The sequence below is a fragment of the Penicillium maclennaniae genome, assembly GCF_028827695.1.
Source record: "Penicillium maclennaniae strain IBT 15551 chromosome Unknown utg000001l:1.0-3280838.0:1.0-3283122.0, whole genome shotgun sequence".
NCBI classification, from domain to species: Eukaryota; Fungi; Ascomycota; class Eurotiomycetes; order Eurotiales; family Aspergillaceae; genus Penicillium; species Penicillium maclennaniae.
In genome coordinates, this window is record NW_026623213.1 from 1,043,799 (window position 1) to 1,070,580 (window position 26,782).

At 50.6% G+C, this 26,782-nt stretch overlaps 13 protein-coding genes across 13 annotated transcripts; 6 read left to right on the forward strand and 7 right to left on the reverse strand.

Annotated features, from left to right (window-relative positions):
* Window positions 1–495: 495 nt before the first annotated feature.
* Window positions 496–2,034, reverse strand: N7477_000399 (uncharacterized protein; the record flags this gene model as incomplete). The annotated part of the gene is made up of 3 exons (XM_056962062.1): window positions 496–881; window positions 934–1,534; window positions 1,609–2,034. The coding sequence occupies 3 exons, from the start codon at window positions 2,032–2,034 to the stop codon at window positions 496–498; spliced, it is 1,413 nt and encodes a 470-aa protein (XP_056827065.1).
* Window positions 2,035–4,293: 2,259 nt separating this feature from the next.
* N7477_000400 (putative alkaline lipase) lies at window positions 4,294–5,428 on the forward strand (the record flags this gene model as incomplete). Its single annotated transcript, XM_056962063.1, has 6 exons — window positions 4,294–4,384; window positions 4,443–4,570; window positions 4,619–4,682; window positions 4,736–5,106; window positions 5,160–5,204; window positions 5,267–5,428. The coding sequence occupies 6 exons, from the start codon at window positions 4,294–4,296 to the stop codon at window positions 5,426–5,428; spliced, it is 861 nt and encodes a 286-aa protein (XP_056827066.1).
* A 735-nt stretch (window positions 5,429–6,163) lies between these two features.
* Window positions 6,164–7,059, forward strand: N7477_000401 (uncharacterized protein; the record flags this gene model as incomplete). The annotated part of the gene is made up of 3 exons (XM_056962064.1): window positions 6,164–6,303; window positions 6,353–6,427; window positions 6,564–7,059. The coding sequence occupies 3 exons, from the start codon at window positions 6,164–6,166 to the stop codon at window positions 7,057–7,059; spliced, it is 711 nt and encodes a 236-aa protein (XP_056827067.1).
* Window positions 7,060–9,534: 2,475 nt separating this feature from the next.
* Window positions 9,535–10,911, reverse strand: N7477_000402 (PARP-type zinc finger-containing protein; the record flags this gene model as incomplete). The annotated part of the gene is made up of 6 exons (XM_056962065.1): window positions 9,535–9,698; window positions 9,775–10,081; window positions 10,134–10,208; window positions 10,265–10,439; window positions 10,491–10,623; window positions 10,893–10,911. 6 exons carry the CDS (start codon window positions 10,909–10,911, stop codon window positions 9,535–9,537), a joined length of 873 nt encoding a protein of 290 aa, XP_056827068.1.
* Window positions 10,912–12,073: 1,162 nt separating this feature from the next.
* N7477_000403 (PRKRIP1 family protein) lies at window positions 12,074–12,658 on the forward strand (the record flags this gene model as incomplete). The annotated part of the gene is made up of 1 exon (XM_056962066.1): window positions 12,074–12,658. One exon carries the CDS (start codon window positions 12,074–12,076, stop codon window positions 12,656–12,658), a length of 585 nt encoding a protein of 194 aa, XP_056827069.1.
* Window positions 12,659–12,827: 169 nt separating this feature from the next.
* N7477_000404 (chaperonin-containing T-complex subunit CCT3) lies at window positions 12,828–14,717 on the reverse strand (the record flags this gene model as incomplete). The annotated part of the gene is made up of 6 exons (XM_056962067.1): window positions 12,828–12,917; window positions 12,971–13,608; window positions 13,668–14,286; window positions 14,328–14,523; window positions 14,580–14,646; window positions 14,693–14,717. The coding sequence occupies 6 exons, from the start codon at window positions 14,715–14,717 to the stop codon at window positions 12,828–12,830; spliced, it is 1,635 nt and encodes a 544-aa protein (XP_056827070.1).
* An 819-nt stretch (window positions 14,718–15,536) lies between these two features.
* On the reverse strand, window positions 15,537–16,907 carry N7477_000405 (uncharacterized protein; the record flags this gene model as incomplete). The annotated part of the gene is made up of 5 exons (XM_056962068.1): window positions 15,537–15,915; window positions 15,972–16,055; window positions 16,127–16,606; window positions 16,671–16,715; window positions 16,783–16,907. The coding sequence occupies 5 exons, from the start codon at window positions 16,905–16,907 to the stop codon at window positions 15,537–15,539; spliced, it is 1,113 nt and encodes a 370-aa protein (XP_056827071.1).
* A 488-nt stretch (window positions 16,908–17,395) lies between these two features.
* On the forward strand, window positions 17,396–18,970 carry N7477_000406 (bifunctional AAA family ATPase chaperone/translocase BCS1; the record flags this gene model as incomplete). Its single annotated transcript, XM_056962069.1, has 2 exons — window positions 17,396–17,545; window positions 17,618–18,970. 2 exons carry the CDS (start codon window positions 17,396–17,398, stop codon window positions 18,968–18,970), a joined length of 1,503 nt encoding a protein of 500 aa, XP_056827072.1.
* Window positions 18,971–19,679: 709 nt separating this feature from the next.
* On the forward strand, window positions 19,680–21,692 carry N7477_000407 (uncharacterized protein; the record flags this gene model as incomplete). The annotated part of the gene is given in 3 exon segments (XM_056962070.1): window positions 19,680–20,404; window positions 20,454–21,413; window positions 21,428–21,692. The coding sequence occupies 3 exon segments, from the start codon at window positions 19,680–19,682 to the stop codon at window positions 21,690–21,692; spliced, it is 1,950 nt and encodes a 649-aa protein (XP_056827073.1).
* A 442-nt stretch (window positions 21,693–22,134) lies between these two features.
* Window positions 22,135–23,208, reverse strand: N7477_000408 (5'-methylthioadenosine/S-adenosylhomocysteine nucleosidase family protein; the record flags this gene model as incomplete). Its single annotated transcript, XM_056962071.1, has 1 exon — window positions 22,135–23,208. The coding sequence occupies one exon, from the start codon at window positions 23,206–23,208 to the stop codon at window positions 22,135–22,137; it is 1,074 nt and encodes a 357-aa protein (XP_056827074.1).
* Window positions 23,209–23,413: 205 nt separating this feature from the next.
* On the reverse strand, window positions 23,414–24,397 carry N7477_000409 (uncharacterized protein; the record flags this gene model as incomplete). Its single annotated transcript, XM_056962072.1, has 1 exon — window positions 23,414–24,397. The coding sequence occupies one exon, from the start codon at window positions 24,395–24,397 to the stop codon at window positions 23,414–23,416; it is 984 nt and encodes a 327-aa protein (XP_056827075.1).
* A 346-nt stretch (window positions 24,398–24,743) lies between these two features.
* On the reverse strand, window positions 24,744–25,228 carry N7477_000410 (uncharacterized protein; the record flags this gene model as incomplete). The annotated part of the gene is made up of 2 exons (XM_056962073.1): window positions 24,744–24,839; window positions 24,869–25,228. 2 exons carry the CDS (start codon window positions 25,226–25,228, stop codon window positions 24,744–24,746), a joined length of 456 nt encoding a protein of 151 aa, XP_056827076.1.
* A 370-nt stretch (window positions 25,229–25,598) lies between these two features.
* On the forward strand, window positions 25,599–26,588 carry N7477_000411 (uncharacterized protein; the record flags this gene model as incomplete). Its single annotated transcript, XM_056962074.1, has 1 exon — window positions 25,599–26,588. The coding sequence occupies one exon, from the start codon at window positions 25,599–25,601 to the stop codon at window positions 26,586–26,588; it is 990 nt and encodes a 329-aa protein (XP_056827077.1).
* Window positions 26,589–26,782: the final 194 nt, after the last annotated feature.

Sequence of the window (26,782 nt, forward strand, 5' to 3'; positions counted from 1 at the left end):
CCGCAACCCCGATGGCCTGAGAATGCCGATAGACGGTTTTACGCGTGTCGGACGACTACGTCTCGATTTGCTTCTCCCGCCGAAACTATTCAAAGATTATCGATAAACAGGGTCCGCGAACCGCATTGACCATGTCATAGATTCAATATGCATCGAATCGCGCTGGGTAAACTGGACTTTGAGAATGAGGTGGAGGCATGGTGTTGAGATATCGGGATAGGGTATCTACACTGGTAATTTGGATCATGTAAATGAATAAATGATATTATGTGCAATACTACAACGCATAATTAAAATAATTACAACCGTGATTCGTTATCATCGATGTCCTCTCTCACGGTCTCGCGGATAGTGTCGCCACCCATGGCCAGGGACCCGCCGGTTCCCGCTTGCACCCATGAGCAAACCATGGAATGGGCTTTTCCTGGGAGGCAAAAATCAACAGGCCAGATGTACAGCAATTTTTGCCGAATCAAGGACAACGTGCTATGTAAATTAGGTGCCCGGGTAAGGGGCGATAGTTGAAGGCGTAGGCTCAGGTTTCAACCGACCAAAAATGGACAGGCGGGACTTGGATCGGGTCGGGAGCGGCGCTGGACCAGGACGAGCATTCTCATCACTGGGACTCAGGGGCTCCGAAGCTGCAAGGGGAGTCTGAACGGCCGAAGCGCGGGCTGCTTCAACTTTCTTGACGCCTTCGCGGACCTCGTCGGCCGAAGCGCCTTTGGGTGCTGTCGTGGTCAAAGTCTCCGTTGTCCGGATCTTGCCTTCTTCGGTGTCTTCGTTGAGCTTGTTGATTTCGTCCTCGGTCACGAGGCGCTCATTTTCCAGCCGGACCTCGCGGCCCCGCTTATGGCAGTACCACAGTACGAAAAGAAGGACTAGATTGCATTAGCATGGAACCAAGAATTTGTATGATCTGTGGCCACTTACTGAACAGGGCCAATGACCAGAGCACGTTCATGCCCAACACAGCCGGGAAACGTGCGCGCAAGAATGCCATGATCGATCGTAGCATCCCGACAATGGCGGCTGGCTTCGAAACTAGCTCCTTAAGGCTGGGAATGTTCAGCCCGACCTTGTTAGCGGCAGCTGCTGCTTTGCCCACGTTCTCCATGTTGATACCACTCTGGGCTGCGCGTTCGCCAGCCACAGCAAGCATTTCTGGGGCCAAAGTCTCAGTCCACTTCTCGGGCAGCTTCTCAATAAGCTTCTGCAGGAATCCGGGCAACTTGGTGTAGGTATCTTGCAATTGCCGGTTCCCGTTTGTCAGGAGCATCTCCAGGTCGTGGTAGGCCGTAGGAACGCCGTTGATCAGATCTTTGAAGATCAACTTGAACTTCCTCAGCAATTCCTGTGTTTCTTCGCTGACGGAGAAGACGCGATTGTTGTCCGCTGCCAGATTCAACCGCTCTAGAATGTCTGTCATGTCCTCCTGATCCTTTTTTGCTTGGTCGTCATTGTCGGTCGTGGTTGTTGCGGTAGGAATAGGAGCAGGGTTTTGCGGTTGCGAGTCATTCCCGGTGCTCGAAGTCTTGTTCTAGGAAGCAAGCAGATGCGTCAGTATTTAAAAAACGAGATCATAGTCATTGAGCGAGTTGCGCATACTTTTTCCGGGTCTGTGTTCTTCTTCCAAAACATGGCGCTCCATCGTTTCTTCTTCTTTTCGGGGGCTGCCGCTGAATCGGGTTTTGCATTTTCCAATTGGGTCTTTTCAATGTTCTCGGATTTCTCATGTGCCTTCCTCTCCTCCTCTCCGAGCTCTCTGCCAAGCTCCTCTAGCGACGAGGTAGGAAGTGGGACGCTCTGAGCCTCCTGTGAGGTCTCATTCAGAAGAGATGCTTGAGATGCCTCCACAGTGGGCTCAGTAGCTTCGGTGAGTAATTCCTTTTGCCCAGGTGGCTCTGGCGCATTATCGGGCTCAGCAGTAAGTTGCCGCAGGTAAGCTTCCTCTTCGGCATTTAGAACAGGATTTGAGGGTGTCATGATTTGCGAGGATCGCCGACGGTTCTTAATTTGATTGAAGTACTCCATAGCCGCGAAAGAGAAGGGTGAATATGAATGTGAAGAATTGCAGCGGAGAAGTTGAATGTTGAGAAACAAAGGATGCGAAATGGCTTGGGCGCGTAGGTGACAGCAAGGGGTCTGAGCGTGGACCCTGTTGATAGATCACCCTGTAAACTTCTGAGGTACAGTGAGATCAAACCGTGATTGATTGATCGCTGTGGCAACTAGTGAAGCCACAGAAATAATAGATCTACATGGGATGTCCATCAAAATATAATAAGATTCAAAGGCCAAGCTCAGCCTGCGATGATATCATATAACCAGTGGACCAACCCCACACCTCCCTTCGTGCCCCCGTGCCACCGCCACACGCACCGCCACCTTCGTATCGGCAATATCCTGTTTCGATACACAGTCCATCGCAACTGGTACACGCAATATTGATAGAGAGAGACTAGAGTTACTGGTATTGGATGAGAAGCTGATGATGTCAAGACTATTGCTCAGAACGCGGCGGAAAACTCTGCCTTGAAAGCCGTCTGACCTACCCGCTAAAACTCCACCAGGCAACATCCAGTCGCCAGGCTCTTCAACTTCATTGCTCCTGGGTGACCTCTTTATATTTATCTACTTTTTGAAGCCCGGAAATGATAAATGGTGAATTTGCAATCGTCATTGCACTACCCGTGCCTCTTTGATGGCTTGGCAGGGAAACCCGGCTTATTCACACTGTTCGAATTCTCCAGAGCAATTGACAATGCTGAGAAGTAATTTCTGGCCGTGGCAGCCCTCAAACTCATCCCATGCGCAATTCGTCATTCTGGGCATATCAAAATGCTGGACATGGGGATTACAGTTTTGGGGTGCCATCTCACGGAGGAATGTATGCGCTAGAGATGTGTAGCTGCGTGGAACTAGAAATCCTGAAAATGAGAACGCAAATGACCACGTCTAATAGGGTCTAGAAATTGGCGTCAGATCCAATCTCTTTTTAAAGGCAGCCATTCGATTAGTAGCCCTCATGTCATCAAAGAGACAAGAAAAAACCTATTGGAATATGGACTGGGCTCGTATCGTAATGTACTTGCCGAACGGATGTTTGACAGAGATGGTGTGCCATGATTGATTCATATATTCGACAAGCGAAATGACCTCGGTCCTCAAGTATCGAATGCTCAAGTACCGATGAGTTCCTCGGCTTGTGCGACATATAGTAAATTAGTCCAGCAGCGAAGACTTGCAGGGACTTAATGAATGATCTCGAACATGTTTCATCGTGAGTTCCTAGCGACCTTGGTAATCTTGGGGGCTAGGTCTATGAATCGAATATGATAAATCACTTCCAAGATGCATTTTCCGAATTACCAAATCGAGACAATCGAAGTTGAGGAATTGCCAAATACTTTCCACGAGCTAGTCACAGAAATGTGCACCGCTCTGGTCCACTGTGTTCTCGACCGGTTGAACTTCGGAACTTTGTTTCGGCCATACTTTCTGATCCAGGGCTCTCGTGGGCGGCAGATATGGGACACAACTATCTTAGGCGCTGTGACATCAAGGAACAGGATACCAGATCACTAGGGCACTAAGACATCTGGACCCAAATTGTGGTAGAGATTGAGCCGTTGGTCTAGAGGAAGCAATCTATGGCTTCAAGACTCGTTTTTGAGGCGGATCCTTCGGGCAGTATTTTCCCCACATGGCGCGTTCTCGGGGACCGTTTGAGAGATAATTGAGTCTCGCACCCTGAGCCTTGTTGGGAAGAGCTGACCGATGAAGATCTGCCCTGTGGACATCCCTGTGATCGCCTTCAGCTTTCTTATTCTACTACCCCGCATCTTTGGCCGCCACGGCCACGGCCCTTTGCAAGTTAGGGCACCTCGGACGAGTTCAAAGGGTCAATGTAAGATAAATGCCGTTGGGAATACAGCGCTCTGCGTTCAATCTTATTCCTTTTCGCCGGTCATCCACAGGTTCTCAATGGCCTTACGTTCCCCACTCCCTGCAGATCCCGAGGAACGTGAGGACGGGGTTATTCCCAAAAGTATATGCGGAAGTATCCATGCATCACAACGTCTGATTCTGAGACGAAGCTTACCGTTTCGGACGGTTGCTCCACTTGGTCCATGGCGACAGAGTATGGAAGTCACACCGATTTGGATGCATGTATGATTAATCGAGTCATGGGAGAAACACATTTAAAAGCACGAGGTTTCCCCGGGCGCAATGGTCAAAACAAGTCCGCCCAGTTCGATCATTCCATTCTTTACTACTTTCTCTGCCAAAATGTATTTCAACAAAGCCTCGCTGCTGGCAACGGCTGTCTTGATCTCCGAGGTCGCTGCCATCCCAACTCTGCAGTCACGGGCCACTGCTGGTAGATTTACCTCCATCCTCACTGTTGTCAATGTGTGCTCATGACTTCTCGTATCAAGACTCCGCTGCGTTTGCTGCCCTCCAGCGTGCTGCTGATCTCTCTTCCGCCGCGTACACTGGATGTATTGGCACAGCTTTTGACGTCACTATCACCAAGACTATCACTGATCTCTTGACCGACACTCACGTATGTTTGTTGCTTGCAATTGGAAGTCGACACCTAATAATGTCACAGGGCTATGTTGGATACTCTACTTCGGAGAAAAAGATCACCGTTGTTATGAAGGGCTCTACCAGCTGTGAGCCATTCTACTTTCTGAAGCGGATGAAGGCCACTCCTGACCACTCGTAGACACCAACATCTTGAATGACATTGATACCACCCTTGTTACCCCATCACTGTCCGGTGTCACTTTCCCCTCTGGTGTGCAGATCATGCAGGGCATTAACAGTCCCTGGTCTGCGGTGCACGACTCTGTGATCTCCGAGGTCAAGTCGCTGATCGCGAAATATCCCCTTTATTCTTTGGAGTCAACTGGACACTCCCTCGGCGGTTCGCTCACCTACATCTCCTATGTCGCTCTCGCCCAGAATTTCCCCGACAAGGAGATTACCAGCAATGCTCTGGCTGCCTTTCCCATTGGTAACGCGGCTTGGGCCAGCTTTGCCGGTGGGCTGAATGGAACTTTGAACAGGGGTAATAACGCTGCTGACGGTGTCCCTGTGAGTCTGTCTGAGTCGAACATTGAGAACACACTTGCTGACTGGAATTCTAGAATATGTACGTGATATTCCCGTACAACTTTGTCCATTATGGAACCGTAAGTGTTGTCCTCGATTCATTTGATCCTTCGCCGAAATTATGTCTCTAACCCATCAACAGGAATACTACAGCTCAGGTACTGCCGCTACCTTTGTGAAGTGCTCTGAGGAGCGTGACACCTCTTGCTCTGCTGGAAATGGCATGTACGGCGTGACTGCCGGACACTTCTATAGCTTCGGCGTCGGGTTGGGCACGGCCGGATGTTCATCTTCCCTGTTCTAAGCCCATGAGCCTCGGACGGTGGTCCCTACAGAACCCATGATATGGAGCAAGACCATGTCAGAGGGTCTGGACTTCCTCGCAGGCAAGGAGGTCTTGTTCAGAATCGTCGTGATCTTTGACACGTCAGGATGTCGGACCATTCAACATGACCGGCAACGTGCGATTATTTATTTAACTTTTTTGCTTCTTTTCTTATAGATATGTATCATCAATGGAATGTCGGCCTTGATCTGAACCAGTGTGACATCTCGTGACCGTAGATAAGCCCAGGCCGCAGCAGCAACGTGCAGATGGTCATGCCGATCGTCAAATCACCGGCCAATGTGACACTCCGGTTTAGCGCCACGCTCCGAACGCAACGGCAGTTTTCAAATGAGGCTTGAACTTCGCCCTGGTGATATCGCCCTCCATCACCTGACCCCTTGTCTTAAATAGCGCTTGTTCCCCTTCCCCCATTTTCCTTCCTCACGTCTGCCAGAGTTGACAACTGCATACGTGAGTTTTAAGTAACTTTCGAATGCAAAGCTATCACCCGGGCTAGTTACTTGCCGTCTCTTGACGAAACGGCGAGATTATCTCGGAAGACGGCTTTCAGAACTCTCACACCCATACTGGATCCGCAGCGTCGCTTATTCTCTCTTTTTGACCAACTCATATCACTCCTTTCGATATTTTAGGGACCTCTCATCGCTAGAATTTGGATCTTGAATTCTTGTGTCTTCTGCGGCTCTTACTATGTTCAGACGCTCATTTTCTTCGAAGAGCCGGGCGGGCAAGACCGTCAAGGCCAGCAAGAAGAAGTACGACGAACAGGTTAAGGAAAAGATGCAGCAGAAGGTGGACGACAGAGTGGACACCCCGCCTGCGGGAAGGTGGTAAAGTCATCCAGCATGTTGTTGAGTCAGACTAACCCAAGCTTAATAGTGCTCTCACCAGTCCTATCATTACCATGGTGGTGGGCCGAGAGCAGCGTCTGTTCGCCGCCCACGAGGATGTCTTGTCCATTTCGCCTTACTTCCGCGATGCTCTGAAGGAGAACTCGGGGAAGATGGCCTGAAGCAACTGGCTCTACCTGACGAGTCCGTACCCTCATCAGTCTACTATCCACTTACGGCAGTATACTCACATGTAACAGGGAGCCTGAAATCCTGTCCTGCATTCTCGAGTTCTTATACAAAGGCGATTATTACCCACGCTTGCTTCACGGCAAGCGTCGCGACTCTTGGTACCTCGAGAATGCTCAGGATGTTGACCACAGCGGTCGCGGCTCGAGCGAAGCGACATTCTTTCACCCCGCTGTGGAAGGCGTTGTACTCCGAGACACGGTGGTGTACTGCTCTGCCGAGAAGTACGGCCTGGAAGAATTGAAACGCATCTGTCTTCGGAAGCAAGGCCTTCAAATTGGTATTCCAGCCGATGTGATCTTACGATCTGCTCGGTACGCATATGACAACACTCCTGACTCGGAGTCTCGAATGCGCGCTCACTACCTTGCTCTCATCATCCGAAGTCGGAAGACTTTCAAGAGCAGCGGTACCATGCAGATGGAAATGGAGGTCGGTGGCAAGTTGTTTTTTGATCTGTTCGTGGCAATGTGCAACCACATGGATGACCTCACGGAGATCCGGTAGGATCCTTCTGTCTCTTCCCCTTGTCCATGGACCCCTTAATGAAGGGTTACCGGACTGTTATCGAAATTTCTTTGCAATTGTGGACACTGAATGCTTACAAGTTTCAGCAGCGTCAAGCGAACTCCGAGGCTATTCTAGCCGGTCGTCTTCATTGCCCTTGGTTACTCGGATCGAGCTGCACGATATTGAAATTGAACACGGGAACAAACTAATTTTCCACCAGAATGGCTGTCTGACTGCGACTTTTGATCGGTCTGTTATACTGCTTTGACAGCAGAACAACTTCTTTTCCATCGAGGTTGGCCGCCATTTGATGGTTTAACCAAACCGCCCTATTCTTTTTTAGTTGATTGGAGTATGTGACTTGCGATAACCGAAATCTTCACTCCTTGGTGATACGCCGAGCGTATTACTAACTTTTGCGCCCATCGTCTGCGTTGATGCTGCGTTCTCATTGCTTTATGACAATTTTATCTCCATTCCTTGTATACCGGCGCCTGCTCGTCGTGTGTGATATTATTAGGCCTCTGGCCCGTTGATGATGAGAAATATGAAATGAGAAATTCGGCCACCTCAAATTTGTCCCCCGTAACCTACCCAGAACACAGTCTACTGCTGTTCTCCGTCTCGGACTCGACTTTGCATGCTCTGTATCAACTTACAATATAAAATCGGCATTGACTTCAATTTGTCGTCTTTTTGCAGATCATCCTGCACTAGACATTTATCATTAGTCTTCTGTCTACCCAGCCTTTTTTCCTTCGTTGAAACTCAGATAATCATCTCGAGCAATTCCACTGGCTTGGTCGTCCAGTAGGCGGTCTATCATTGATTCTGATCTGCCCTTTCCCTTTTGACATCTCTTATAATCCCAAGGTGCTCTCGATTATTTCTTTTCCCCAGCATGCTATTCAAACCCTACTCCATTGTTAAGAGCCACACACTACTTCAATGACTTTTCATAGATCTCCCTCGCACCGCACGATCACATTCCTTCAACAATCCATACGCCACGAAGCTCTTTATCCGTATCTGGTCACGCCGTGCACCCGCAGACTCATTCTCTTCTAGTGATCACATTTTCTTGCTCTCCTTTTCAATGACTGGATGATCAAGATTCATCTCTCTGAAGATCCTACAACCCTCCCATAATGAGTGACTTCGATCGTCTCCCTCCGTTATTGAGAGAACGGCATGGGCAAAGTGAAGATTGAAGACCCCGGGATGGAGCATCCAAACCTTCCATTATTGATCCAAATTTGGGCTGGTCTATTGCACACATCTTTGAAGGTCGAGATGATGCTGCTGACGAGATGCTGAGAATTTTCTGGGAAATACTCGAAGTCCACGGCCAACCCGAATTTTCCCAAATCCAATCATGGCTGAGATCAGAATTCGCCCCTCATCTCGTCCAAGTCAAGAATTCGACGCCAAACCCCACAAGCCATGGTGATTCTTTCGGTGTTGAGTCTATGGAGACCGGAGTTATTCTGAAATCCCATCGGGAACACCAGCTTGCAAACGCCCTGGACTCTGAAGATCTTCAAAAACAGATTCTGTTCACTGGGGCGCCTTAACCGACGGTCAAGGATCTAGAACCTGACAACGTTAATTGGCCTCATCCGACACAAGCTGCAGGCGGCTTGGAATTATTATCCCGTACTAGGTCAGTAAGAGCCAATTCTAGATGTCATCAAGATGGTTTTCAAGGCTATGCCCGAGTCTTGCAGGCATGATAGCTTGCAGAAATGGCCGATCAGATTCCTTGTCGATACACAAGAGCTGTTTACTTATGATTGCAGTAGCAGGTGGTGGGCTCTCGTGGGTGAACTCTTCGATCTATATTCGAAGTCAGTCGGGTTGAAACGGAGATTCACCGCAGTCGCCCGGAGCATTATGCCGATCTTTTTTTCCTTCTACGCAGTCGGGAATTGAGGAGATATGATTACTCATTGTTATTCAAAACGGTAAGCTGAAAGACGTCCAGAAAAGGAGGCTGGGGGTCCCGAAGTGGCAATGAATTGGTGCTAAAACACAGCACGAAAGGAGCGACGATGGTCTGCTGAATTATTAGCAGAGAACCTGAAGAAAGAGATGGGGACTTCAGATACTTTAGATGATGAAAACAGGGTCATTTTTCGTCTTAGTGAATCTCTACCTTGATCCTATCCTGCAAGCGATCATACGAGACAGAAATGTCATTGAGTTGATTGATCAAGTCAATGTCAGAGCATTATCCACAGACTAAAGAAAGAGTATTCCTCAACTGATCTCTAGGCTCATGCCAGCGAATATTGTCGGAGTGACAAAAGAATATGGGTAGAAAAGCCTATACAGGCATGAAGAGTTCTACCCATATGAAACCGAATAACAAAAAGGCTCCCGTCACTTCGCGCCAGTCGCCAGTCAGCCAGAACATATCACTGTGTAGAAACAAATTGAAAGAAAGATAAGAAACTAAAATAACCGAGGCATTTAATCCGAGGAAACCTTCTTCCTGCCACGCTTGGGCTTGGCGGGGACAGCAGTCTCAGTATCATCATGGGCAGAGTCGGTCTTGGTAGGCTTGGTACGACCACGCTTAGGCTTCCCGGATTCGGCATCCTGGGTCTCTTCGCCGGAAGTCTTGCGCTTTGTGCCTTTTTTGACAGGTTCAGCGGGCGCATCAGTAGAGGGCTGCTTGGGGGGGACGGCCGCGTTTCTTGGGCTCCGCACCAGGCTCCGCACCGGTAGCGGCGTTTTTGGCACGAGATTTCTTGATATTGGCAGCAGGCTTCTGGTCTTCCGCTTCATGAGCTTCATGATCGCTAGCCTCAGAATCCTCTTTGACGACTGCTTTCTTGGCACGAGGGGCCCTTTTCGCCTTGGGCTTGGCCTTCTCGGAGGCATCGGCGTCATTGCTAGACTCAGCGACAGCTTTGACGGTAGCTTTCTTTGGCTTGGTCTTTGGCTTCTCTGAGGGTTCGGTATCATCATTAGCGTCAGAGTCTTCGACGGTGGGCTTCTGCTGGTCGTGAGTGGCCTTTTGGGACGAATTAGATCTGAGTTCATGGCAAAGCATACGGAGAGGATACCTCTGCCTTGACATTCTTGCCGCGGGGGGCGCGCTGGCGGAATCCAGTGCAGCCAGGGCGGTTAACCTCGACATCCTAGGTTTGTTTAGTGGGCTTGCGTTTGTGGCTATTACTTGTTTGATTTGACTCACGCCTTTCCAGTCGTCATCGGCGACGTGGCCCTGGGTGAGGGCAGTGCGAATCTTCAACTGCAAGGCATCGGGCAGATCCTCGTAGCCGTCGAGCACACTGTAGTCATTTTCATTGGAGCGAATTTCCTCCCAGGCATTGGCGATATTCTCAATCACCTTTGGCGTGGTACAGCCCCTGAACAGAGTTAGATCTTCATGATTGAAGACTTTAGAACAGAGAACTCACCAGTGGCGCCACTGGTAGGACTGAAACTTTTCACTCTCGACCCATGATCCAACTCGAAGCTCACCCTTAGGAATTTTGACGGCATTATCCTTGCACTCTTTGTTCTGACAGCCAGCACGGCCATTAGACAGCTCTGAGAGCCACGTCAGCCGAGATGATCAAACATGTTACGATCGGACATGAAGCTGGCCGTCTAGGGTATCGTGTCATTTATGCGAGGCCCGGAGCTCAAAGCTTGGGCCAACAGGGCAGAGCCCAAGCATCGCGCTTCCCCGGCGCGCATGTAGACGCAACGGGCAGTGAAAAATGCATCGACAGAAAAGGTTTGACATTGCGATGTCTGAAAGACACCTCAATAGTGACGCGACTATGGCGGGGCGATAAAGGAATGCAGCCACTTACCGAAGCGATAACTTCCCATCGCTCGTATTTGGAGCGCGAAACGCGCTTGCAATAGGAGCAGAGGAAACTAACGGGGTGAACAATGTGAAGAATCAAAGAAATAGCGCGTTCAACGGAGAAAAGGCACGGGGAGTGGGAAGGGATGGCGAGAAAGAGAGCGTGGAGGGAAGTGGGCAAAGGCGACAAGATCTGGCGACTGCCAGTTCACTATGCGAACAGCCCACACTTGGGGAATTATTTCCTTTCGCATAGCCCTTCATTAACATTCTCAAAAACTTAATCGAAAGGTGAACATGTAATTATTCATTTCCTCAAGTCTTTTTCATGAACTGATTGTCTCGTCGGCCCTCTCCCTTACAATACGTCACCGTTTCACGCAAATTGCATGAAGCTCTCTACAGATTGAGCCACGGTTATTTTGTGATTCTTGTGATCCTAGCCTGCTTTGTTCCATGTTCTTCAGCTAGGATATAACTTTATTCATACTCTGCAGGATTTGAGGCGCAGGCTTGTACTCTGTGCCCAATACTGGCGTGGTTGAAGTAAAGTATACTGGGTCGACCTGGTGCTAGGAATTTTTCTCCAGCTTACCTACAACAGAGATCAGACTTCATGTTGGCAATAATCCTCGTTAAACCGGATCATCTCGACAATCTTTTCATACTCCATTCGCATCCTTATCATCTGTCTAATAAACAGATCTCACGGTGCTGATCTCCGACCGGTAGCACTACACATATGTTTCGAGGCCTATAATGGTGAAAAACGCGACCATGCTCCATTTCTTGACGAAGAAATTCTTCCCAGCACTTCCAAAGCCACACAAGCTACAATTTCCACCGTCATCTCCGCTTTTTTTTCTGCTATCCGAAATGCGCGTGCAACTATACTGCAACAGGTAGTCCCAAAGGGGTTAGCGTGTCGCAATTCCGCCGCGGACTTCGCAGCTCATCTCATCATCATTTTCACAATCGCTTCGCGCTTCTCCTCATTACTTGAATTAAAGCGCGCCTCGAAGCATAACAAGCTTTGCACCCGTCGCTTTTTCCTGGAAGAATCAACATACATTCAATTTGCCCAAAATTTTACCCGTTGGGCCACAAATTCAATCAACAAAAAGGCCCTCACCTACCCATAATCACATTCTCTCCGAGGACTACATTTTCACCAACCCAGCCACAATGTCCGAGCCAGTCCCAGAATCCGTCCCAACAAGCGCGGACCCGCGCAGCAAACGGCCCACCAAGCGAAGAGCAATCACACCACATTCCGAACAGGCCGGCGTAATCGAAACGCTCTTCAAAGACCCGTCAAAAGAGATCAAACTCCCAGAATCCTCAAACCCGCGCACGTCCTCTTCGCTCGCGCCGCCGCCTGAGATAGTAACCAATGTCCAAGGTTCATCGGCTGGTGCAGGCTCCGGCGAATTCCACGTCTACAAGGCGAGCCGACGCCGCGAGTATGAGCGCCTGCGCCTCATGCAATCAGAGGTGGAGAAGGAGAAAGAGAATGCGGATTGGGAGAAGCAGAGGGAAGAGGCGAAGCGAAAGGATGACGAGAAGACGGAGAAGAACCGCAAGCGCCGCGAGAAGAAGCGTAATGCTAGAGGGAAGAAGGGTGGTGGTCAGAATACAACGATGGAGGTTGATAAGCCCTCCATCACGAAGGGGCCATCCGTGCCCAGCCAGGATGATCAGGAAGCTAGTACCGAGGCCCAGGTGTCGTATGGAGTAGTTCCAGGTGTGATTATCCATGATGAAGATTAGAGGACTACCTCGGCGCAATGTATAATATTACTCAATACGAAGATACCCATATGACAGTTCGTTTTGGTCAAGGATATTTATACAGACAAGAATCCAAAGGCAATCATGTAGCATTATGTACGGACCTGAGGCCCTTGAATCATTCTTTTTTGGTTCTTGCGCTCGTCTATTACTCGTCACTGCCACCACCAACACCACCGGCCTGCTGCGCTGACTTGCCGGAGCAAATGTCGTCAACACGGAGGAGCAAGCATGCGGACTAGAATAAGTTAGCGGATTCACTCTGGATAGAAATGGACGTGGATAGCTTACCTCGACGGCCGTCTTGATGCTCTGCAGCTTGACGGCTTCGGGCTCCCATACACCGTACTCCTTCATGTCAACCAGGTTGCCGGACTCGCCGTCCAGACCCCAGGTGGTGTAGCCCTCGACGTGCTTGGCACGAAGACGGGTCAGGACACGGATGGGGCTAACACCGGCGTTCTGGGCCAATGTACGGGGAATAACTTCCATGGCATCCGCGACAGCCTTGTAGGGCCACTGCTGGACGCCCTCGACGGAGCGGGCCAGCTGGCTGAGCTTGACGGAGACAGCCATTTCGACGGCACCACCACCAGGAGACAGGCGGGGGTGGAAGATGACATTGCGGGCAACAGCCATGGCATCCTGCAGGTTGCGCTCAATCTCGTTCAGGATATCCTTGGAAGGGCCGCGCAGCAGAATGGTGCAGGCCTTGGGGCTCTTGCACTGGCGCATGAATGTGAAGTACTCGTCACCGATCTTCTCAATCTCGAACAGACCACAGCGGGTACCGATGTCCGACTCCTGGATGTCGTCGACGCGGTTAACAATGGTGGCACCAGTGGCACGGGCGATACGGTTGTTGTCGGTCTTGCGAACACGACGGAGGGCGGTAATGTTAGCCTTCATCAGGAAGTGCTGTGCGAGATCTGGGAGTAATGAATAATTAGCGATGGTCCTGCGGGCTGATGAGCAGGTTTCTGCTTACCAGAAACACCCTTCTCGGTGATCACAACATCGGGCTTGAACGCCACGATAGCCTCACACATGTGCTTGACTTGCTCTTCCTCAATCTGCAGAATGCGGTTCCAGTCATCCTCCTTGGAGACCTCGATGTTGGTTTGGGACTCGCCCTTCTTGTACTCCAAGGGGCAGTCAAGCAACATGATGCGGGGGTTCTCAATTCTCCGTCGCATCTTGGGGTGGGTGATATCCTTGTTGACCATAACACCGTCGATAACCTCAGAATCCTCAATCTGACCACCGGGGATTTTCTCAATACGAGCATAACGCTTAATGTCGACCTCCTGCTTTCCACCGCCAACGTCGAAGGAGACTGTCCGCACAGCACTCAAAGCCAAGCCACACATCAAGTCGGACCAGCGGGAGACGAACTTAGTTCCGATAGAAGACTGGATGAGGGTGTACATGGCCTTGTCGTCGTGGATGTCAACGGGTAGGGAGACATCCTCCACGATCTGGAGGGCATCGGCGAGGGCGCGCTTGAAGGCAGAGATGATAACGACGGGGTGGATGTTGCGCTCGAGCTGAGGGGAGGGCCATGGCCAGCATTTCACCAGCTTGAAACGTGTTAGAACGTATTCAGGCTACAAGTGGGAAAGATAGGAGTATTACCCAAGATAATAACAGTTGTAGTTCCGTCACCAACTTCCTCGTCCTGAGTACGGGAGAGCTCGATCATGCTCTTCGCAGCGGGGTGCGAGACCTCGATCTCTCGCAGAATCGCGTGGCCGTCGTTCGTCAACACGATGCCGCCCATTGGGTCGAGCAGCATCTTCAACATCGCCTTGGGGCCGAGACATGAGCGGATGATATCGGACACGCTGGAGAGAAATTAGCATGCGGGCAGTATAGTGATATCAAAGATGAATTATCGTACGTTTTCGCGGCAGTAATGTTGGAGAGCTGTGCCCGGCGACCGACCTGTCTGTCACCAGCATTGGTGTCTATCGGGGAGTTAGCAAGAACTATTGCGGAGGAGGGGTAGCGTACTCATCACCACCACCGGAGCCTGCATTTTGGCGGTGGACTAATGTTTAAGTGGAAGAAAGGGAGTGAGCTCGTAAGTTGGATGAACACAAAAGGTCTCGTCACAGAAAAGGAGCCAACTCGGATCCACGTCGAGCGTTGCCCGCATCCCAAATTTCCAAAGTGGGAGCTCCCTGACACTAATCCCGATCGGGTAATTCAAACGCGTGAAACACGCCAAGCCTCCAACTATACGGATATAAGTTCGTCGAAAACACATCAGAGGTATTTCAATATCGAAGAAGGATCCGTAATATATATTTTAGCCTGAATGAACTTGCTTGAAATTGCATATTTGGAAGCCTCAGATCGCTGTGTAAACTAGCTACATAGACACATCCCTGCCCCGCTCCATCCTCGAATAGCCCATCCACATGCCTTTTGATCATCGACAAAAGAGGAGCAAATTGAACATACAAATACATAGGAAAAGAGCTTAGTGACTTTACGACCTGTTGGAAATACTTCAAGAAACGATTTTACAAATGCCAAACGTAAGTCAACTGAGCAGTCATGAAGCAGAGACTTGGTCTACGTATGACATACAAGCACTCTGTATATCGACGACGGAGGAGAGAAGGAAATTCTTGGAAGAGTTTACGAACAAAAGGGTGCAACCAGGGGTTGTAGGTCTGGACGTGGTGGGATTTCTATGGTTTCAAACAATGCTTCCGAATATCGTACAGTATCAACAACAGCTTCGCCGCCTCACCTGATGCAGCTGAGCTTTCACACGCTTCAGTAAATGGACAAACCCCCACCTCTATACAATGGAGTAGAGTTAAAAACAGGGCAACCACCAAAAATATCAATACTCTCGGCTTTCACCTATGTTCAAAACATCAAACACACCCTTCTCGGGCATGTCGAATGCCTTGAGGGCCGTCTTCAGCTTCTCGGGCGGCTCGAGGACATCCTCCTCGGTGAGAACCCAAGTTCCCCAATGCATACCGAGAGCCTTCTTGCACTTGGTGTCCTTGAAGATCTCTACGGCATCATGGGGATCTGCGTGAGCAGCACTCCACACATGACGAGGAGCGTATGCACCAATGGGAATCAAGCCAAGATCAAATGGACCCCGGAACTCACCCACCTGCTTGAAAGCAGGACAGACGGGAAAATTGTGCTTCGGGTCGTGGTCGTCTTCTCCCTCGGGAAGCTCAGGGACCTTTCTGTATCCGGTGTCTCTGTCCCGCGGGTTAGCATTATGTACCACGAGTATCGTCTACAAGAAATGACTTACCCGGTAAAGTAGACCTTTTTACCCCCTGACTCAAGTGACCATGAGCCCCACAGCGTTTGGTATCGATCAAATGGAGTGCGAGCGCTAACATGCTGCGCGGGCAAGAAGCCGATCCGGCCCTTGATCTCGGCCGCGATGGAGTCAGACTCACCTACGGCCTCGACATGAGTGGCTTTCTCCGTAGATGGGGAGAGGTGATATCGCGCACATCCCACCAATCCAGCTCGGTAACGTTGTTGATTCCACAGCTGGTGAACCACGACTTGACGCCAAGTGGGGTGAAGAAATGGCAATTGGGATGTTTCTTAGCAATCTCCATGACTCCAGGATATGACAAATGGTCGTAGTGATTATGGGAGATGAAAACAGCGTCAATGACAGGGATGTCGGCGATTTGACACGGAGCGTCCGTATAGCGCTTAGGTCCGAGCATGTTATACGGCCCGCATCGCTCTTCGAGGACTGGATCAAAGATGGCACGGAGCCCTCCCGGGAATTCGACATAGTAACAAGCGTGTCCGAGCCATGTTGCGCGCAGGTTGGGGGTTTCTCGACTCGGGAGGAATTTAGGCTTTTGAACCGGAACTGTTGGGCCAGTGGTGTCAGGAACATTTGCTTTGCCAGTTACTCGGCGCCTGAATACAAGGAACCAGGGTTAGTGAAAGAAATCTAGAGTGTATACTGATGTTATATCCTCACATGAGCATCTGCTGGACGTTTTTGAGGTTCACGTCCTGCCATGAACTGTCGGAGAAAATTTCTGGGGTTAGTGTCGTGCGACCTGGTAAAGCGGAGTGCAGGGCGAACTCACTCCCAAGGGTTCCTGAATCCGGATTTGGCATGATGACTTTTCTGTAGAGCATCCTCAGGGGCCGGTCTGGCTGGTGAGCTAGCCACCGTCAGGGCGTAGAGCACGCCGGTGGTCGTTGAGCCCATGTTTCGAACAGAATACGCGCGCCAGTTGATTGTCTGCCGACAGAACCGGGGGCGCTGTAGAAAGCCGCGCATGGGAGGGAATGAGACTATATACACCCTCGGATCCAAGTGACCGCGCGAACCATGCGCAGGCTCCTATGATTGGGGAAAAAAAGGAAGGAAACTTGGGATGAGTGCGTCTAAAACCGGTATCTCCGCATCGGCCAGTCAACGACTTAACCCGACGGACTCTTGTGAACTCCGAACCCGACTTCATTGCTCTAGTTCGAATTTGGAGTCCAACAGACTAAATGAATCGACTAGACTCACTTCATTTTGTCATAAAATAGCCCTTTTACAATGTATGATGTGTGCATTTGTACATGCCTACGGCCGTACCAGTCGGCCCGTTGAATCTCCGATAAACTGGAGTTCTTATCGTGATTCCGCTCGGATCGATCTTTTGACCTTGAGGTGCCATCCACAACCCTTTAGTGAATTCGGCCGGCATGGAGCCAAATGGTGCTTCCAATGCTGCGCCGTCTGCGGGAGATTTGATCCTGCAGAAGACTCAGGCAGTCCAGCAGGCGCAGCAGGCGGCGCAACAAGGCGATGGCAGTCTCCTCTCTCAGTTGACAAGCAATCCACTCTTCACAGCGGTACGCGATTCTACTGCATACCATTCACGGATTGACAATTGAATTCGAGTTTCTCTGACTTACTCTACTCAGGGATTCGGCCTGGCGGGTTTAGGCGCTGGTTTGACATTCGCACAACGGGGAATCCGTCATGGCGCGGCTCTGCTCCGTCGCCGTATGCTGGTGGACGTCGAGATCAGTATCAAGGACGATTCTTACCCGTGGTTCCTCCACTGGATGACTCTATATCAGCAGTCACAGCTTACTGCAACCCGCGCGGCGGCTGAAAACTCCGGCTTCATCGACCGTATCCTCCGAAAAATGACACCCGGCATGCGCCACCTCTCCATCCAAACGCAAAAGGTCGAACACTCGAACGGAGCCATTCATACGCAGTTCTCTCTCGTGCCAGGTCCCGGAAAGCATGTCTTGCGCTACAAGAATGCGTTCGTTTTCGTCAACCGCATGCGCGAATCCAAGTCTCGCGATATCCAGACCGGCAAGCCTTGGGAGACCATTACTTTGACCACTCTCTATTCCCAACGTCATATCTTTGAGGATCTCTTTACTGAAGCCCACGCCTATGCAGCAAAGTCACACGAAGGGAAAACCACAATTTATAATAGTTGGGGCACCGAGTGGCGGCCGTTTGGAAATCCACGGCGTAAACGCCCAATCGAGTCCGTCATCCTGGACGAGGGCGTCAAGGAACGTATCGTGGAAGATGTCCAGGACTTCATTGAAAGTGCTTCGTGGTATCATGACCGCGGAATCCCTTACCGACGTGGATATTTGTTGTATGGACCGCCTGGTACTGGAAAGAGTTCCTTTATCCAAGCTCTAGCGGGCGAATTGGACTACGACATTGCAATTTTGAATCTGAGTGAGCGCGGTCTCACCGATGATCGGTTAAACCATCTCCTGACGATCGTTCCAAACCGGACCTTGGTTTTGCTCGAGGATGTGGATGCAGCATTTTCAAACCGCACGCAGACCGACGCAGACGGGTATCGTGGAGCTAATGTGACTTTCTCCGGTCTTTTGAATGCCATGGATGGGGTTGCTAGTGCCGAGGAGCGTATCATTTTCCTCACCACTAACCACGTTGAGCGACTCGACTCGGCCTTGGTACGACCCGGGCGCGTGGACATGACCGTGCGCCTTGGCGAAGTAACACGCTATCAGGTTGCTCGTCTCTGGGATCGGTTTTATGAAGAGATCGACACCGACGGAGCAAACCGCCAGATCTTCTTGGACAAGCTTCATCATCTTGGCTTAATCGAAGATGAGAGTGGTAACAAACCCGACAATCCTAGAAGTACCAGTGCCGCGGCTCTGCAAGGCCTGTTCTTGTACAACAAGGGCAATATGGAGGGGGCAATCGCCATGGCCGAGGGCTTGACCTACTCTGTTCACGATGAAGCCATGGACCATAGCCAAAGTTGAAGGATGGATGAAATGTACCATACAATGTAAATATTAGCCTCAGAGTGTATAGATATCCTTCTTTGTTATGTCAGATTATCATTTCCTTACCTGAACGAGCGGCTATCTTGACGATACAATCCTTCAACAACAGGGGTCTCATGTATGGTGACATGTTCTACCATTAGTCCTCTCGTGACATCTTCACAGCTTCAGCGGGATAGATTACTGACCAATAGCCCTAGAGGCCTTTTTAGCACTTTCGGAATTTCTGACTACGTGATGAAAGAGCGGTGATGAGTTGAGCAAGACTGGAAAGGCGAGGGCCGAGGACTGCTATATGCGCCGAATCTTCCGTCCAGCCGAACTTACTCGTGCGACTTCTGCACGGAGCGACCACCAATCCAAGCTCCAGATCGCGCACATTAGACTGCGTACAGACTTCCCAACCCAATAACATGATGGAATGGAAGCGCCGATTCTGCAGCCGCCTATCCCCGTCCCACGATCGAGGCCAATCACGCCGGTCAGATCCTAGCGCCGGCACTAAAAATAGGGTAATCACATCTACAGATCACGGCTACGAGCTCAGGGCGCGTCTGGTCGAAAGGACCAGCGGTTTTCTCTCGACGCAATTGAGTATATGTCAATCGAAACACCCCCCTGTTCGCGCTCTTCTGTCTCGACTTCGTCTCGACTATCTTGAACGTGTACTGCATCCACTTCTATAATGAGCCATTTTCAATTATTCCCTCCACCTTCGCCGGTGAGGGGGAACAAGAATCCATTTCGAAAGGGCGCCAAAAAGCTTACAGTGCAAGTCGAACCTGGGTCTCCAATTGCTCTCGATGAGTTGAAAGACTCTACCAAAACCGAGGCTGTAATCCTCCAAATCATTGAAGATACTCAGTCTTTTCCACCACCTCCATCACGATCACCTCTTGCGCGAAACAAGTCTCCAGCAGCAAAAGAAGCGTCGCCTCACCCCGCATCCCCTCGGTCTCCGCGCAATTGGAGCCGGCCTTCCAAGTCAAATCAGCCCTTGCCTTCACAAAGCCCCAGCAATACTAGCAGTAGCAGCAGGACCGCATCTTCGGCTGTATCACCACAATCTTCACAGTCATCGGCATCGCCGGTCCCAATGAGATCAATGTTCCCTCAGTTCAATCCCAATCTACCACTTGATAAGCAGAACTTTACTCTCCCAGTACCTGCACAGGCCCCAACTGCAAAGCCTCGCAGACCTCAACTCACGCTTTCACCGCCATCTTCAGATATTGATCAGGCCTTGGGGCCTAAGACAGTCCCTGCAAGCGTTTTGAACTTCCCCACTGGGGTGTTAGAGCCGGAGGAGATACGCTACTCGACGCCGCAAGAGTTGGAGTTGTTATGGGAGGCTGCCAATGGCCAACGAGCACAGAATCTGTTTGGTACTTTCAACATGCGCATGACAAGGTAGGTAAATGTTCATAGACGCTTCTTGACTGATGCTGATCTTCCTAAGAACTGGCCCGGCAACATTTACCTTCGGCAACTCTCAACAACCGTTTTATACGCTAGAGACGTACTCAAACGATGATCTATCCATTTCCCGCGGTGTTCCATCCAAGCCTAACAGTAATGTGCCTATAATGACATTGAGTCTTGAGGAGCGCCGTCGTCGGGAGCACCCCAATGATGGACTCGTTGCACTTCTCTTCTCCCGGCTGGCCGCCATGCTCGCCATCGAACAGGCAGACGAAGTCAGCAAGGAGCACCGCCTTGCTGGATCCGAGGCAGCCGAAGTTGAAAGCAATGCGCTAAGACGAGCTGCAGCCCAAGAATCCTGCCGTTTATCATGGAACCGTAACCTTCGGCTCTACGAGCTTCGGCATCCTTCACTATCGAAACGCGAACCCGCCGCCCTCGTGGGAGCCGCTGGTATTCCTCTCTCCCCTGTGAGGACTCAATCGTCAGGCATTCTGCACATTACCGTCTCCGAACCATCTAGCGATGCATCGCCTCATCAGCCACCCACGATTATTGTCACAGGGCCTGTCTCCTCCACGGCTATGGCAGCAGCGCAGCAAGCCGCTACCGCGCGTACATCGACAATGCCTGTGACAGATGCCGATGAGCCGCTGGCGGCTCTAGATTTCGCAACACGGACCCTATCAATATCTCCGGCTGCCGTCATTGCCACCATTCCCTCGCTCTACGCGATCGACTCTCTTGTCGCAGCCATGCTTGCTGTCGCGGTATCAGATGAAGCCACCAACCCCATCCTCGCGGACATGTCCCTTGGGTCACCTCCGATGGAGCCAGCGGTCATCTCCCATTCGAGCAACTCGACAAATTTTAATGGACCGTTGATCACGACTCTGGCCGAACGTGAAGACTACGCCCAGAGCATGTACCTGGCAGACCAAATCGAATCTGCAAATGCCCAGGCCGATTCCGCACCTAGGAGGAAAAGCTTCTTCAAGTTCTGGGAACGAGCGGCCCCGCGCCGCAATCTCATTCAAAGTCAAAGACAAAGAAGAAGAATGAGATTGTGGTCGAGGAATTTGATTTGGAAAAATACGGTCGTTACGGACACTCGTCGTCACGGAAGGGAGAGAAATTGCCCGGTATTACTCGGAGTTTGTTGAAGGTCTTGTTCTTTGGATTGAATTTGCTTGTCAAGGCGTTGACCCTTCTGGTGAAGATATTGGCTTGGTTATTGGTTAATTCAACGCGTTGTGTGACCAGCGAGAAGTTCTGAGCTGGACTCGGAGGGCAATCTTGGGGTTTAAATTGTCCATGATGGACTTGACATTATGTTTTAGAGCGATAGGCGTCTGTGTTGGTCTTGTTATTGGCCAGTTATACCCAACGAATAATCACCTCGGCTTCAATTTCCCAGAAATCTCAGTCATTCTCGAAATCGCCTTGACCAATATACTCTGAGAAAGTCTTCCCCAGCCCCACCGCCAAGGACTTAGCGCAGATCATTTATTGAGCTGGGCGCAGTGAACTGAGGGCCTAGTAAAATGCGCTGTGTATGTTACAGTAATTTGTGATATAAGATTACATTACGCATGAATTCTGTGGTGGATCTCTGCAAATAATGTGGGGAAGGCCACATGGCGACAAGTAGCCATCTTTTTTCCTCCATTCGCAAACATCGAAGGCAAGCTGCACTCACCATTTGCCAGCAGATTATTTCAAACCTTGTCAGTTCGGGTGTAGCGTTCTAGAATTGCCTTGGATGCACATGCCGCTGTCGCCGCTGCAAAATTCTGCCATCCTTTGTGCTTGTGACTATCAGCATAGTCGCAAACTCCCTTGACCACGATACAGGGCACTTCATCCCAGACCCCAGCGCCCTCCATCTCGAACGCAATCACATCTGCTTCTCTTGAGAGCCTGTCCCGGTCCGCTGCCGACTTCATCACCTTATCTCCAGACGCGACGGCTCCCACATGCACCGCAGGCTGCGGAGTCGCATCGCTCCTGTCATTTTCTAACTGCCGGTTTGCCTGGAGCCGTTTCCTCTCGACAAGACGTTCGTCGTCGCATCGGAGTTCCGCGCATGACGAACTGAGCGCCCTATCGCAAACGGGGTCTGAGTCATTGAAGCAATCGCGGCAAATACAGGTCGGCGATACATGGTGCTTGTGGCGGTAGGTCGGCTCGAATAGCTTGTCTTCCGCTATTCCAGGGTAGTTATACTTGCTCTGACGACCAGTCTGGGCGGCGTTGGCCTGGAGCTGCTGAAGAAAATGGGCAGTCCGTTGTTTGAGTTGGTCGAGGCCCCGATCGGTCTCGAAAGTGGCGACTAGGTTGCGGATGTCTTTATTTAGCCGGCCAAGATTATCCTCGACGGTGTTCTTGCATACGAATTTGTCCGAGTAATGCCTGCCAAAATCGTACTGAAAAACAGTCTTACTGATGATCACGTCACCTAGCAAGATATCGCTATGTTGGCCGTGAGGCATACCACCACACACTCCGACAAGGAGGGCTAGCCGCAAGCCGCCATAGCTCGATCGCATACTGGCTGCCGCGCTAGCCGCGTTGGTCTTGCCCATGTGCGGCAAGAGGGCCAGAACGACGTTGTATTTGCCCAACCGGCCAGTCGTATAGTTGTTGGGATCTCCCTCTGCTCGTCCGTACTGATCACCAGTTTCGTCCCAAAATTCGTCAAAGATGTAGGAAACTGCGTCATACTCGAGCGGTAACGCGCAGATGATAGCGATCTCGAAGTCGTTGCGGCTAGAAGGTCGCAGAGAGGACATTATCCTTGAGTCCCTAACAGGAACAGTTGGCTCAAGGCCAGCAATTAGCTCATGTTTCTTGTTATCCAGGTTGTTGATCGGCGCCAGTTGGTATCTGCATCACAGAGTTTTCCATTAGCACGTCTCCTTAGAAAGCCATACCTATGCAATTCAAAAAAAAGGCATATCATGTTCAACATAAAGCGCATAGGTTTCAAAATTAAAACTAAGAAAAGGGGCCGTATTGAAAGACAAGGTAAGTGGAAACATACGAGTCTGCAGGGTACTCGGCCAGGGTATTATCGTCACACAAGCCGTTAGCAGGAAGCCACGTCTGTGGTTCGGGGGCGAGTCGTTTCTTGTGTCCAGGTGCTGTTTGTTCAACCTTCACAGACCGCATGGCCACTTTTGTAGAGCTGACAGCTTGAGCCCAGTCCCAGCGGTCAGAGGAAGGTGGTGACTCTGAGCGTTGCCGTTTGCGAGCAGACCTAGGGATAGACTCAGCAAGTCCAAGCTCGAGTTTGTGAACAATTTCCTTGTGAAGATTTTTTCGTATCATTAAATCCGCATCTTCACGCACAAGGTCGCGAGACCTTAGAGCCTTCGTTATCTTCCTATGAACGACAAGACAGCCTCTTATGGCTTGGACATATGAGTCGCTTCTCTCCACTTCAAGGCGATCTAGAAAATCCATTAGCTCAGCCCACGCCAGTTTATTTTTACTATTGTCGGGATTGTCGGGATCGATATCTAGGTCGATATTTTCGCCACAGTCCATTTCTAGCAATAGCTTTGCAAAAGATAGTAGTGTAGGATGCCCTATCCAGAAATTGTATGAGTCGTCAGTCACCGAAAGCTTCGAGCCAAAAGCTAGGTACGGGAGTTTTTCCTCGGGGTCCGGTTTCGAGAAATCCAGGAAATAAATCCGTTTCGAGGTGAAGTCGGCGTCGAAAAAGTCCATGAGACAATAACCAAGCTTGACAGCGAGCGCTCGCTTATCTTTGGTGCTGATTCTGGCTTGTGACGCCGCATGGAACGTGTTGAGGCTAAGAGGCCTGAAAATCCCATTCAATATGAGTTGGCCAAGAGACTCCTTAGATGATGAGCCCGTCGCAGAGGAAGTAGGACCCGACCAGGCACCGAACAGCCCGTACTTCTCAATGAGCAATGTCAACGCCTTTCCTTGACCAGTATGCTGGCGGAGGTCCATGCAGATATCGGGTATAGGTAAAATCGAAGTTTCGTCTCTAACAGTCCAGTGAGTAAAGGAAGCAAGCCCCCACGAACACGGGGGTTTGCAAACATACAAATTAATGGAGTCACACCGGGCTTCTTGCCACAGTTCTAACTCTGGACATGCCGAGAGTACGAGTTGTAAACTCGGTAATACTGAATCTTGATTGGGGTCCTCAATGAGCTTCAACAGCACTTCATGTGGCGTTCCGCATCTAAAATGCTTAAACAAATTTTCAAGCACTAACATGGCCCGATTCCGTATCGTGGATTTCTTCCATGCCCTCTTTTTCTGCCGCCTCTGGAGTGTTTGAATGACCGGTTCATGCGTAGAGGGCGCGAGTAGCCGACTGAGGGCATCGTTGCACTCTGTGACAACCCGCAGACAATCGCAAAGCTTGCCAGCGTCGCGAGGAAGCCTGAAAAGTGTTTCATTGGGACCACTCACTAGGTCAATCGCTCCAGAAGTCGACTCTAGAAAACCGGTCAACGCTCGTAAATGGGGATAGCTCGGACCCTCTGGGCCACTGTGGGCGTTCGAAGACCGCGCAAGGCCATCCAACAACAAGCAGAGGCTGTTCAGCTTTGCCTGGCACGGTTCGAACTCTGCTGGATCTAGATTCCGAGGAATTTCCTTGACCATGAATACGCGGCGAAGCTCGACTTCGATTAGCTCGGCGTGGGATCGCACTCCGTTGTGATCGTTGAGTGGTCCTGCTTGCAGCTGGTATCGCGCCTTCCTCGGGCCCAATAGGCGCCCAAGCCCGTGGAGCAAGCGCCATTCATTTGACTCAACGAGGTACGGCATTTTAGTTTGTCAGGCCTCGTTTACGTAACTCAGGTGAACTTGCAGAGTTTGATCCAACGCCGTGAGCGACACAAAGGCGGCTGAGAAGAAGCTGGGAAGGAGGACTGTGTGGGGATGAATGTTCACAATCGTGCCCGCCAGGGAAATCTGCGGCTGATGGTGTCTACTTGAAGGACCCACAAAATCATATGGATAGGTGAACTCCCTTGTCTCTCCTTGGCGCGGGGCCTTGGAGCGGGGCCATGGAGCGGGGGAGCATATCCCTCCTGCCATAGCCTGACAGCAAGCTCGATCATATCCCCAGTAAATCCCTGTCTCGCGTCTTGCTTTGTTTTTCGATGCCCGAGTCCTTTGCCAAATAGCTCCCACCATGACGCTTAACCTCGATAGCGAAGATGTTCTCTACACGCTCGCTTGTGAATGTGAAGGGCTCTTTGACCAACTACAAGAGACCTTACTCAAAACCAAGCTGGAGGTTTCGACTATGGACCTGTTCGCCGAGTTTCAGCAACGATTTTCTATATGGGCGGCGCATCTCGGGGTGTTTGCCAGGAAGAGCCAATGCTTAGATACGAGACTCCGAAACCTCCCAGACCTTCAAGACCTTGTCGCTCGATTGCTGGATATCCTGCGCCGCAGCCTGCAACAATGTAAGAACGAAACGAATAGTCAAGAGGAGGTAGATCAGGCTCCGATAGGATTCGATGAATCACATCGCAAGGCTTCGATACAAACGGCGGCTCTGACAGCAATCGATAACACCCTCTCTCGACTAAACCGTCTAGGTGTCACAATTCGCCGGTCAAGTCGTGACAATATTGATACGAGGGCTAAGATATTCGCCGCAGCTCTCAATTTGGACTCATTCGCCTATCTATGTGCGAAAGCTGTGCACGCCTTGTATCCTTGTGCCCATCAGTCTCTCAAAGATTATCTGAGCAAGTCCATGACAGATAGATATGCAAAGATGCTATTTCTCAACTCTCGCCACAAAAAGCTCGAGACCCGCCGGGAACCACGTTTAGGGCTGTCACCTATCCTGGAAGTACCCAATGACGAGACGCAAACCAACGTCCCTATGACCCAGCCGGCGAGGGCGATTCCCGTTGTAGCTAATCTTCCGAAAGCATTTGCTGCACTCTCTCAGTCCGACCTATCCAGCGTCAACATTCAACAGATCCGGAGACGTCTCAGACCACCCGATGAAGCGTCGACACTTCACAAGACAACGTCGGTCCAAGTCAACCAGGGTAAATATCCACGACCACCCGTCGCAAACGCGGACAGCGATATCTTCGCTTGCGAGTGGTGTTTTGAACTGCTCAGCAAGAAAACACTCTCGGAAAGCGAATGGTGGTAGGTAGTACTCACCCTTTAAGCGCACAAGTGTTGGGGATGTGATTATAAATTCCTCATGATATTCACATGAAAGCAGTTAATTTCCATGGAGGACTTCATGTTGTCTATTATACACAGGCCATCAATACATTTATATATAGGCTTATCGGAATGCTGATGTATCCCTCGGCACTGGAGATGAACTATGCTAACCTG